Raw genomic sequence first — 12,299 nt, forward strand, 5'->3', positions numbered from 1 at the left:
CCAATTCTGATTAGAAAGTTCTATGAAAAGTTTTGTTTAGCCCATGTGAGAGCATTGTTTGAATTTCCTTGCAGAAGGATGTTGTCAATATAATGTCACAGCTGTATTCCTGGAATAAGTTGGATGTGGTTAAGATCTTGCCTGCAGAGTTATGTGCAATAGGCAAGGTTGTTGGAATATCTCACAGGGAGGCAAGTGAAAACATACTATTCCTTCATAAGGTGAAGGCAAATAGCTTCTGCAAGCCTGTAGAACTCTAGAATGTATACATAAAATCAAATCTTCCATAGAAAAATATTTTCCAGGTGCTGACTGGATGGAGTATTAATTTCAGAAATAATAAGCATGCAGATCTTAATGGAGGATACCATGGCATTAAAGTTGTTGTTGTTGTTTAGTTGCTAATTCGTATCCAACTCTTTTGAGACCCCATGGACATAGCCCTCCAGACTCCTCTGTCCATCGGATTTCCCAGACAAGAACACTGGACTGGTTTGCTATTTCTTTCTTCAGGGGATCTTCCCAACCCAGGGATTGAACCCACATCTCCTGCATTGGCAGGTGGGTTCTTTACCACTGAGCCACCAGGGAAGCCCCAAGGTTGTGATAATCCACTGTGAAGTGACACTCATTTATATCAAGTTTGAGCACTGGCCAACTAGTTTATTAAAGGGAAAAATAATGGGAATAATGACTCAGGCAGACGCACCAATCCCCTGGGTTCTCACTCCATCACTCTCAACATCACAAACCTCATGACCGTGGCAGATTCTTTCATGACACCCTTATGGTCTCTCAGGAACTTCTCTCCTCAGCCACATGTTTACAACTTGTTCTCCAAGCTGTCAAATGAGGTTTATTTGCACCTTTTATACTTGGGTCCACAGGGCATCTTTAACTTCTTTAAGAAATTGATCCCCATGTGCCTGCTCTAAAAAGAGCAAATAAAATCCATGTCACTCTAATGAACACAGAAACTGCAAAGAAGCCCATCCATATCCTGCCTTCTAAGGACTCTGCAATAATCTTTCTTAGAAAAGAAACATTTTCAGCTTATTAAAGTCCTCTTTTTTAATTCTATTATTGCAAGGAGAAGGAGGTGGTTATTTGCTCTTTTTTTTTTATTATACATGTGAAGGACTCTATGTCTCAGAAACTGTGATTTGATTCTGATTCAGCTTCAAAGAATGGAAGTAATACACTTCCTTCCCAGTTAAGCCCTAAAAATTGGGTGCTTTCATTGAAAGAATAATTGAATGTGGATGGGAAGCCAATTTTTAAAAACACTAAATTTTATACAACTCAGAGACTCACATGGCACATCTCACCTTTGATTTACCTCTTGGGGACAACAAGGTAAACAGCCCACTACAGTCAATCAGATCAATGAGGGTGAGAATACTGAATGTTTTAAGTAAATGATGTTATTATTCTATAAATATGGATCGATTAAATCCTCCAACTGTGAAAATATGGATGAAAATGAAGCATTTGCCAAAGACCACAGGTTAGTACAGACAAGGAAGGCAGGGTTGTAGCAGGATACAGGTCAATACCTCCAAAAGCTATATGGAATAATGAGGAGGTTGACAAAAATGATTATCAAGGTCTAATTTTTCTTACTCTTACACTTGTGAATTAGAGTGGCATTTTACATTGTTTCTGCTTCTTAATCAGAAAAACCTAAAGAGGCACACAGGATACCACCAGTAAAATTTCCTTCCTTGGGGATTACCAATTTATGTACAAGGACTCAGTGTCAGAAACATGAATGTTCTTCCTGGGTTCTGTATGCCAAGAAAATTTGAAGCATGATAAATTTATCATCCTTGGTTTGCCACTGAGGACTCTTTGAGGCTTTGAGCAAAATCTACTCTGAGATGCTGTCTGTGGATCTCTCAAGATTTCTATTCTCAGAAATATAGTCCAAATCAGTGTATAGGAGACTTTGAAAATGGCAGAGAAATAAAAGTAAATGCTAATGAATATGATTTATTAATGCCTTAAACTTGCTCATGTAGTCAAAATAAAATGATAGAATATTGAACAAAAGGTCTTTAGGTCCAAAAGCACTGTTGCAAATGCACCCTACAAAAGAACTGGTATGTGCATGCTGTCATGACCAACTCTTTGTGACCCCATGCACTGTAGCCCACCAGGCTCCTCTGTCCATGGAATTTTCTGGCAAAAATACTGGAGTGGGTTGCCATTTTCTACTCCAGGGAGATCTTCCCAAACCAGGAGTCAAACCCGTATCTCTTGTGTATCTTGCAATGAGCAGGCAGATTCTTTACCAAATGCACCACCTGGGAAGGGGAGAGAGTCTAGAAATATCAGTTATGCATCAATATCTTCAGAATTATCTACTTGGGGAAATTTCTTTTTTAATTAAATTTATTTATTTTAATTAGAGGCTGATTACTTTACAATATTGTATTGGTTTTGCCATACATCAACATGAATCCGCCACGGGTGTACACGTGTTCCCCATCCTGAACCCCCCCTCCCACCTCCCTCTCCATACCATATTGGTTGCTGGAACAAGGGAAGTCAGAGATTTATATAGTAATGGAGATGAGGATCTGTGGCAGGTATCCATCTAAACATTAAATAGTACAAGGAGGGGGAATATTACAGGGAAGGGGAAACAGTATAGGAAAAGCACCAGAGGGAGAGGGAAGCACAGAAAATAAAATCAGATAGAGATATTTCTACCAAGTGCCCAAAAGTATGAGATTAACAGAGTCAGAGAAATATGACTTCAATACGGAGACTTTGTGAACATTTTAGAAGGAAAAGATGGGTACAAAAATGTATTCTTCTGAAAAAAATTAAGCAATTATTCTGTAATAATTCTCTTATGTGTGCAGGAATAGATCAACTTGAGGAATTACAAAGACTTTAGGAATAATGTCATTTACATGAGCAACAGGGGGGTTCCATGGAACAAGTCTAGTCCAATGAACACTGGTTTGGGCCAACTAGATGGAGAGCTATATATGATCTGATTCTGTTGATTACAATGAGCTTTATCTCCCCAGCCCCAAGAAACTTCAGTTTTCATCATGTTCACCTATTCCCTTTAGATCTACTGAAGGTCAACAATGAAAAACCGAACATTTACTGAGTTTATTTTTTGGGGGCCTCACAAATCAACCTGAGGTCCAGGCACTGATATTCATCTTTCTGTTTCTCACCTACATGCTAAGTGTCCTAGGAAATCTGACTATCATCATTCTCACTCTAGTAGATTCTCACCTCCAGACCCCCATGTATTTCTTCCTCCAGAATTTCTCCTTCTTAGAAGTTTCCTTCACATCCATTTTTATTCCCAGATTTCTGACCAGCATGACAACAGGAAATAAAGCCATCAGCTTTGCTGGATGCTTAATTCAATATTTTTTTGCTATATTTCTTGGAGCAACAGAGTTTTACCTCCTGGTTTCTATGTCCTATGACCGCTATGTGGCCATCTGCAAACCCCTGCATTACCTGACCGTCATGAACAGCAGAGTCTGCATACAACTTGTGTTCTGCTCCTGGCTAGGGGGATTCCTGGCTATCTTTCCCCCAATCATCTTAATGAGCCAGGTGGATTTCTGTGCCTCCAATGTTCTGAATCACTATTACTGTGACTATGGGCCCCTCCTGGAGCTCGCCTGCTCAGACACAAGCCTCTTAGAACTGATGGTCATCTCCTTGGCAGTTGTGACTTTGGTGGTTACTCTGGTGCTGGTGACACTTTCTTATACATATATTATCAGGACCATTCTGAGGATTCCTTCTGCTCAGCAAAGGGCAAAGGCTTTTTCCACTTGTTCCTCCCACATGATTGTCATCTCGCTCTCTTATGGCAGCTGCATGTTTATGTACATTAATCCTTCTGCAAAAGAAGGTGCTTTCAACAAAGGAATAGCTGTGCTCATTACTTCAATTACTCCCTTGTTAAATCCCTTCATTTACACTCTAAGAAATCAGCAAGTGAAACAAGCCTTCAAGGACACCATCCAAAAGATTGTAAAGCTTTAACAAAACAAAATACACTTCAAGGAAAGATATACTTCATTTAGTAAATATGTATTGAGTGTCTATCATAATTCAAGTGCTGACCTGGCACTTAAGGATAAAAATATGAAAGGTATATGTCTTAATTTCAGGGAATCTATGGTGTGATGTGATAGAAATGTATATAAACTGTAAATTGTCAAGTTTGCAGTTTACTTATAAGTCATAAGCTTGCGCGTGTGCATGTGGGCTAAGTCGCTTCAATCTTGTCTGACTCTTTGTGACATTATGGACTGTAGCTTGCCAGGCTCCTCTTTCCATGGGATTCTCCAGGCAAGAATACTGGAGTCGGTTGCCATGCCCTCCTCCAGGGGGGTCTTCCCCACTCAGGAATTGAACCAGCATCTCTTATGTCTCCTGCATTATCATATGGGTTCCTTACCCCTAGCTCTACCTGGGAAGCCCCAAGTCACAAGTTTACAAAAAAATAAAAGAATATGGTAAGTGTTAATAGAGAAGGATGAATGAGAAAGTCTAAAAAGAACAACTGGAAAGAATTAGCTGTTTTCTGGAGTAAACTGGACACTGGTGAGCCAAGAGATGTTTTAAGAAAGGAAGTGATGCTATGAGCATTGTTTCTAAAGAAATCTCGTGTTACTGTTCTTCATTATGGACCTGTGGAGCCACGCTTCTATTAAAGGGAAAATATTTTTTATTCTGCTTCTCTTTTTCATTTACCTTACAAATGTAGCCATTGAGACTACCATCCTCCTGTAAATTAGGTCCACTTTTCTCCAAATGAGGCAAAAACTCTCAAGATTTTGTCAACTTACACATTCATTTTCTAGAAGTTTTGGTTAGAGTTCTAGAGGCAAGGTTTCCATCCTCTTACCTGTTGTTGCTGATCATAGTTGACATCTTTCTAAGTTAATGACTGAGTTACCCACTCTGTCTCTCTCTCTCTCTCTTTGGTAGTCTTTGAAATTTTTTTTTTCAATCACAATTTAATTTTCATGTTTTTGTTTACTTTTGTTAGGTATTATAAAGGACAAATTTTGTGATATGGCTTCATTCTTTCAACTTTCTCCCAAATTTTTGCTTTTTTTATATAACCCATGGATACCTGTTTCATAAAGTGAAAAAGTATAAAGTATCACACAGTTTTATATCTAGAATGTTCCAAATTATGAATCTTCACAACCAACTGGGAACAGACTACCCTACCAGGAATTCCACACATGGATTTTAGGTAAAAACAAACTGAATTTGAAGAGGTGATGGTAGGAACTCAATGTCAATGGAACTTAGGACATTTTGGAAAGCTGATTATTTATACATAGTTTAGTAACACCCTAATTCATTGCAGAATGCTGATTGAGATGCAAATGGAGCATCATCTCATGTATTCACATGTTTTATATGTGGTAATAATATTGAGTGGAATGATGCTTCTTAATCACTTTAGGAAAAAACTGTACCAGCCTGACCATGAGAGAAAATTTCCAAAGCCACAGAAGATAGTGAAGAGTGTATGATACTTTTAATAAATGACCTTTTTTGTAAGCCATGGCTATTTTGAATATCTGGGTTTCCTTGATGGCTAAGCTAGGGATTGTGACTGTAGCCCCACTGACTGTAGCCTGCCAGGCTTCTCTGTCCTTGAAGTTCTCCAGGCAAGAATACTGGAGTGGATTGTCATTCCCTTCTCCAGAGGAACTTCCCGACCCAGGGATTGAACCCTGGTCTCATGCATCACAAGGAGATTCTTTACCGTTTGAGCTAGGGATTAATAATGCCTTTTAATTTACTCCAAATATACTGAATTATTAATTAATAGAGAAATGTTCTCAAATGATCACACCTGAATCATCAACCTCCCCCATATCCACATTTCTACCAAAGCCCATGGTGAAATGGAAGACAATGCCATATAGTGGTTGAAAATACAGGCTTTAGTTCAAATCCCAGATTTTCAACCTTCTACCCAAGTCTCCTTGGAACACTTTTTCACCTGCCTAAAGCTTATTTTTCTCAACTCTAAAATGTGGATTATATAGTGTCTATCTTATAGGGTAGTTATGAGAATTAAAATAATAGACATAAAATTTGTAAGTCATTATTATGTTTAAGAAATGACATCCATTATAACAATATGGATGTCAATATAATCAATGTCTTTTTCAAGAAACTCAGGCTTAACTAGTAAGAATAAGCACTAAATTGATTGGTTTAACATAAGCAGGACTGTAAAAATGCTGGTCATTCGATTTGAAATCCCTGTGCAACAAGACCAGTTTATTTCCATTCCTCTTATGTCCACTTGCATCCTTGGATAGCTAGATTATTCACACATTTGATAAAGCAAGGCAGAACACTTGGCAGCAGATTGTTAGGACTAGGCTGCCATCAAGCCCATGTGACCTGGATATCTCTGAGTATAAATGAGATGAAGAAGAAGAGTACTTGGTGTAAATCAAAGTACAAGGACACTAGCCAGGGCTTCACTCTGCCTTCATAATATAAACATTTAGAAATGAATTTTGGAAGGAATGTATCACCTTTTAAATGTACTTGTTCAAAAAAGAGAGAAAGAAAAATAAAAATACAAGTCATGCCCTTCTGAAACTGTTCATCTTGCTAGCTTTATGTCAATACTTACTGGGTATGTAACTCAAGTCACAAAGCAAAGGAATGAATTTACTGATTCTGCAGCTGAACTTTTGGAATGTTCAATGTCTAAATGTGTAGGTTGATAGGCTTTATCTCTCCTGTCACCACTATAGACAAGAATCAAAAGAAACAGCTTTACCTACCTAGTATTCTCAAGCTAATATCAGAGCAGTGCTAGGGTAAGGAGATAATAAAAACACTGGGTGTTCATTCCTCTATCCTCTCCCCAAAATCCCCAAGGTTGTGGGCTTATGAATTACAAATCTAAACAGATGGTCTTTTCTGAATGCTGCTTCTTGCAAAGAGTTTAAAATAAAACTTAGAAATTTTCTGAAGAACTTTTTAAGAAGCCAAGTAAGGTAAGAACTGTTCCATAATGACTTGGACATTCTGACCTGAGGATCAGCTTTGTTGTTTCTTTAAATTCATCCAGAAGGTCACAGACCAGGGCTTAAGCTTCAGCCCACACATCACTGGGCAGGATAGCTGAAGCTATGCAGAGGTCATGAGTTCAGAAGCCAAAAGAACTACCCATCTGAGGAATGCATCCACTGTGGTGTACGGTAAGGGCTGGGGACAAGATTACACAAAAGACAATATATGGTCCAAAGAACAAAAGCATCAAGAGCTTAAAATAAGTATAATTTCCTCAAAAAGATAGGAATGATACTGATTAAACAAAAGATAAAACATTATAAAATAGGTAAAAAAAATACTGCTGAAAAACATAAATGAAATAAAGATGAGACTAATACCAGGAAAGAAAGAAATAAAACAAAAATAATGAGCTAGAAGATCAGATCTGATAAACCTTTCCATAAAGCAGTAGATAAACAAAAGACTGGTTCCAAATCGGGAAAGGAGTATGTCAATGTTGTATATTGTCACCCTGCTTATTTAACTTATATGCAGAGTATGTCATGTGAAATGCCAGGCTGGATGAAGCACAAGCTGGAATCAAGATTGCCAGGAGAAATATCAATAACCTCAGATATGCAGATGACACCACCCTTATGACAGAAAGTAAAGAAGAACTAAAGAGCCTCTTGATGAAAGTGAAAGAGGAGAGTGAAAAAGTTGGCTTAAACTCAACATTCAGGAAACTAAGATCATGGCATCTGGTCCTATCACTTCATGGCAAGTAAATGGGGAAATAATGGAAACAGTGAGAGACTTTATTTTGGGGGGCTCCAAAATCACTGCAGATTGGTGACTTCAGTCATGAAATTAAACGATTTTTGCTCCTTGGAAGAAAAGCTATGACCAACCTAGACATATTAAAAAGCTGTTTTTTTAATAAGTAATGTCTCTGATACAGAAAAGTAAACAAATATATTTTGCTGACAAAGTCCCATATAGTCAGAGTTATGGTTTTTCCAGTGGTCATCTGTGGATGTGAGAGTTGGACCATAAAAAAAGCTGGGCACCAAAGAATTGGTACTTTTGAACTGTGATGTTGGAGAAGACTCTTGAGAGTCCCTTGGACTGCAAGGAGATCAAACCAGTCAATCCTAAAGGAAATCAGCCCTGAATATCCATTGGAAGGACTGATGCTGAAGCTAAAACTCCAATACTTTGGCCACCTGATGCAAAGAACTGACTCTTTGGAAAAAACCCTGATAAGATTGAAGGCTAGAGAAGGGGACGACAGAGGGTGAGATGGTTGGATTGCATCACCGACTTGATGGACATAAGTTTGAGTAAGCTCCAGGAGTTGGTGATGGACAAAGAAGCCTGGCATGCTGCAGTCCCTGGGGTGGCAAAGAGTCAGACACCACTAAGTGACTGAACTTAACTGAACTGAAAGCAGTAGAAAACAAGACATTAAGTTGATAATGGAAACCAATAGATAGGTAGATAGATAAGCACCACAAAACAAATGCAGATGCCAAATCTAGATAATAAGTGTTACAGGTGGAGAGAAGATTAACAGAAGGAAATGATAGTATATTCCTACACTAGAGAAAGATGGATATCTCCAAGAATGCTGAAACAAGATGTGCTTGGTTGCTCAGTCGTATCTGACTTTGTGACCCCATGGACTGCAGCCTGCCAGGCTCCACTGTCCATGGGATTTTTCAGGCAAGAATACTGGAGTGGGTTGCCATTTCCTTCTCCAGGGTTCTTCCCAACCCAGGGATTGAACCTAAGTCTCCCGCGTCTCCTGCATTTCAGGCAGATTCTTTACCCACTGAGCCAATGTGGAAGCCCTGAAACAAGACAGAAAACCAAATTTTACATCTTGAGAAATCAGACATTTAAATGTGATCGTAAAATAAAAGAACACCTCAGAAGCCTTGCCACACAAAAGACAAATTTGAAGACCCTTTTAAAAGATATATTCAAATGCTTGTGTCACTAAGCAAATTAGAAGGCAGTAAACTAAAATAAATGGTGAAGACAGTAAACAAAATATTAATCATACAACAGTCTGCTACTTTATTAAGAATATAAATTTTACTTTCATGTACTCTGGTAATTATGAAATGAAAGGAAAGAAATGGTAATTAAGGGTAAGGCTTAAAAATAGCACTTTGGAAGTTTCCTGGTGGTCCAATGGCTAAGACTCTGCTTTCCCAATGCAGAGGTCTCAGGTTCAAATCCTGATCCGGGAACTAGATCCTCTATGCCTCAACTAAAGATCAAAGATCCCACATGCCATAAACTAAGACCCGGCACAGCCAAATAAATAAATAGTACTTTGGTCCTACAAAACAATTTAGATGCTACTATCAAAGTTTCAGAAATGTGTTCAAAACTAAGACATATTAATCAAAATACAAAATGTCATTCATATCTATTTGTATTCTAAAGCAGTTGTTGCTTGAATGTAATTTATGAAATGGAGTGGAGAAAAAGTGCTATTTTGGTGATATGTTTCTTTTGAACTGGGTGGGGTTGGGGGGCGAGGGGGGGCTTCCTTTGTGGCTCAGCTGGTGAAGAATCCACCTGCAATGAGGGAGACCTGGGTTCCATCCCTGGGTTGGAAAGATCCCCTGGGGAAAGAAAAGGCTACCCACTCCAATATTCTGGCCTGGAGAATCTCATGAACTGTACAGTCCATGGGATCACAAAGAGTCGGACACAACTGAGGGACTTTCACTTTTCTCTAGAACTGAATATTTCCTACCTTGTATTGCAAAGGAAATGCCTGAACTTCATTTATCACAATGAATGAATGATAAATACCTCCCTCTATCAAAGAAAGGAAAAAAAGACTAACTTACTTCATTGGAGAGCAGTCTGTAAAATTAATTGATTTTCTTGAGCACTTTTGCTTTCATTTATATTTGTTTATTATATGCACCAACCACTTGAGAGGTCATACACTCAGGTTATGCACTCATCTCATTACCATTATCCAAATGGTGGGAGTTGCTTACTGGGAACATCCCGTATAAATAGTAGAAATATTTCACCTATTTAAAACATTTAGTTCCAAAGACGAATGTCAGCTATAAACACTTGAGTATGTAAAATGTCCATCACATATTTTGATTACCAGCTGATTACTGGGTGGCTTTGTGTCAAAAGGTGCACAAATGTCAACTGCAGATGGTCCAAAATCCTGACAAAATGACAGTTAATTTCAAGGATCCCAGTTGTGGGGCTGTTGTAGACTGATCAACCATTGTCACATCACTTCTACTACACTCTCATCACAGATTATAGACTAGCAGAGTATAAACCCAGCCAAGCCAAAAAAGAGAAAAGAAAACTTTTGTGCCCTGAGGGAGAGGCTGACATTAAATAATGTGAAGCAATCTTTAATCCATCACAGCCATGAATCTGAAAATGCCTCTAAGGGCAGAAGTAGCTGCATACAATCAACTGCCTCTTCAACAGTTTCACCATTTGCAGAATCTTGTTTCAGTAGCAACCTGAGTACTTTAAGCCAATGGTTTTTGTGTTGTATTTTGGCTTTTCTAGTTGTTCTTTGAGCAATTACTCTTCAAAGGCTATACTGCAACATATTGACAAGTCTGGTCTGAGGAAGAAGAGAGCTTTACATTTCCTGAAAATTCACATATTTTCCTCTTGAAAAGGGAAGACTCCTCAAAACAGAATGTATAGCAAAAATGGGAAAGAAGTGATAAATACCAAAAGTGACACACAAGTCTCATGACAGATGCATATTTGAAATGACTAAGAAGAATTGGCTGAATTCCAAATTAAGAAGAGAGAGGTTTTAGCAGTTTCAGAGAAGAAGAGAAACGTTCATGCCCTTATGCTGGGTCCTTCAGCATTCTTTCTTCTCAACTCTGTTTCATGCCTATCAAAATATGTCATTCTCATGACTTCAATTTCCATCTATATTCTCATGATATAGCTTTGATTTTCTTTTTTTTTTTTTCTTTTTTTTCTGGCAAGGCTCTATTAGGGACCCTGCTGCAGCAGGGGGAGTGACAGCATGATTTGACTGAATTCCCAGTATGCTGTTCTACTACTTCTTTGAATGAAGTGCAAATCTTTTAAGAATGCCAGAAAAGAGCACTTCACTTGTTTATTTCTCAGGGGATAAATGAGAAATTTATTTCTCAGAGGCAACAATATAGTGAGCAGAGAAACTCCCTTATTAATGGCCACTTCATCCTTAGCTGAAGGTTTCACATACATAAAAATGCAACTGCCATAGATAATGGAAACTACAAGCATGTGGGAAGAAACATGGAAAAAGGCTTTTTTCCTTTCCTGTGCAGAAGATAAACTTAGAATTATCCAATGATACATATGTAGGACAGAACTACACACACAAGGGTCACTATAAAGGTCAACACAGCACAGAATAAAACCAGCTGCTCTAAGAACCATGTATCAGAACATAAATTCTTCAGTATTGGAGAAGCATCACAGAAAAAAGGGTCAATAACAGAGTCACAGAATTCCAGGTAGGGACTCAGGCCAAGGGGTAGAAGGATAATCAAGAAACCAGATACTCAACAACAGAGGATAAGATTTCCAAGACTCTGCTCTCATGATGGTCATATAATGCAGAGGTTTGCAGATGGCTACATAGTGGTCATAGGACATCACAGCCAAGAGAAAAAATTCTGTAGCCCCAAAGAGGACAATAAAAGAGATCTGGCTGAAGCAGGCATTGGTGGTGATGGTTTTGTTCCCACTTGATATGATGTAGAGGTATTTGGGCACACAGCCCATTGTGAATGAGATTTCTAAGTAAAAGAAATTTTGAAGAACAAAATACATAGCTGTTTTAAAACAAGAATCCACAAAGATGAGAGAAATTATGGTCAGATTCCCAATGACACTAAACATATATGTGACCAACAGGAAGATAGAAACCAAAATCTCTAGTTGTAGGTCATTTGTCAAACCCAGTATGATGAATATTGTTATTGCTAAATAGTTTCTCATCACTGACTCTGTATATTGCCCAATCTTCAGATAAAAAAACACAGAAATTGAATATGAAGAACAATTTCAAAATATCACAGGATCAAAATAACTACAAATAACAATTAAACCAATCACATGCACTTCCTTCTATAACCTGAAAATTCATCTTTCATGATATGATGACCCCAAACTCCACTGAATGGACCACAGAAGAGCTGATACACCACATGGAAGCTAGCAGCACTTTTTGTGGTTTCAAACATATC

General features: G+C 38.2%; 1 protein-coding gene and 1 pseudogene across 1 annotated transcript; one reads left to right on the forward strand and one right to left on the reverse strand.

Annotated features, from left to right (window-relative positions):
* Positions 1–3,104: 3,104 nt before the first annotated feature.
* LOC112584344 (olfactory receptor 6C4-like) lies at positions 3,105–4,029 on the forward strand. The gene is given in 2 exon segments (XM_025282448.2): positions 3,105–3,140; positions 3,142–4,029. Coding segments are annotated over 2 exon segments (924 nt in total).
* A 7,023-nt stretch (positions 4,030–11,052) lies between these two features.
* On the reverse strand, positions 11,053–12,115 carry LOC123333097 (annotated as a pseudogene).
* Positions 12,116–12,299: the final 184 nt, after the last annotated feature.

Source organism: Bubalus bubalis, chromosome 4 (assembly GCF_019923935.1).
Source record: "Bubalus bubalis isolate 160015118507 breed Murrah chromosome 4, NDDB_SH_1, whole genome shotgun sequence".
NCBI classification, from domain to species: Eukaryota; Metazoa; Chordata; class Mammalia; order Artiodactyla; family Bovidae; genus Bubalus; species Bubalus bubalis.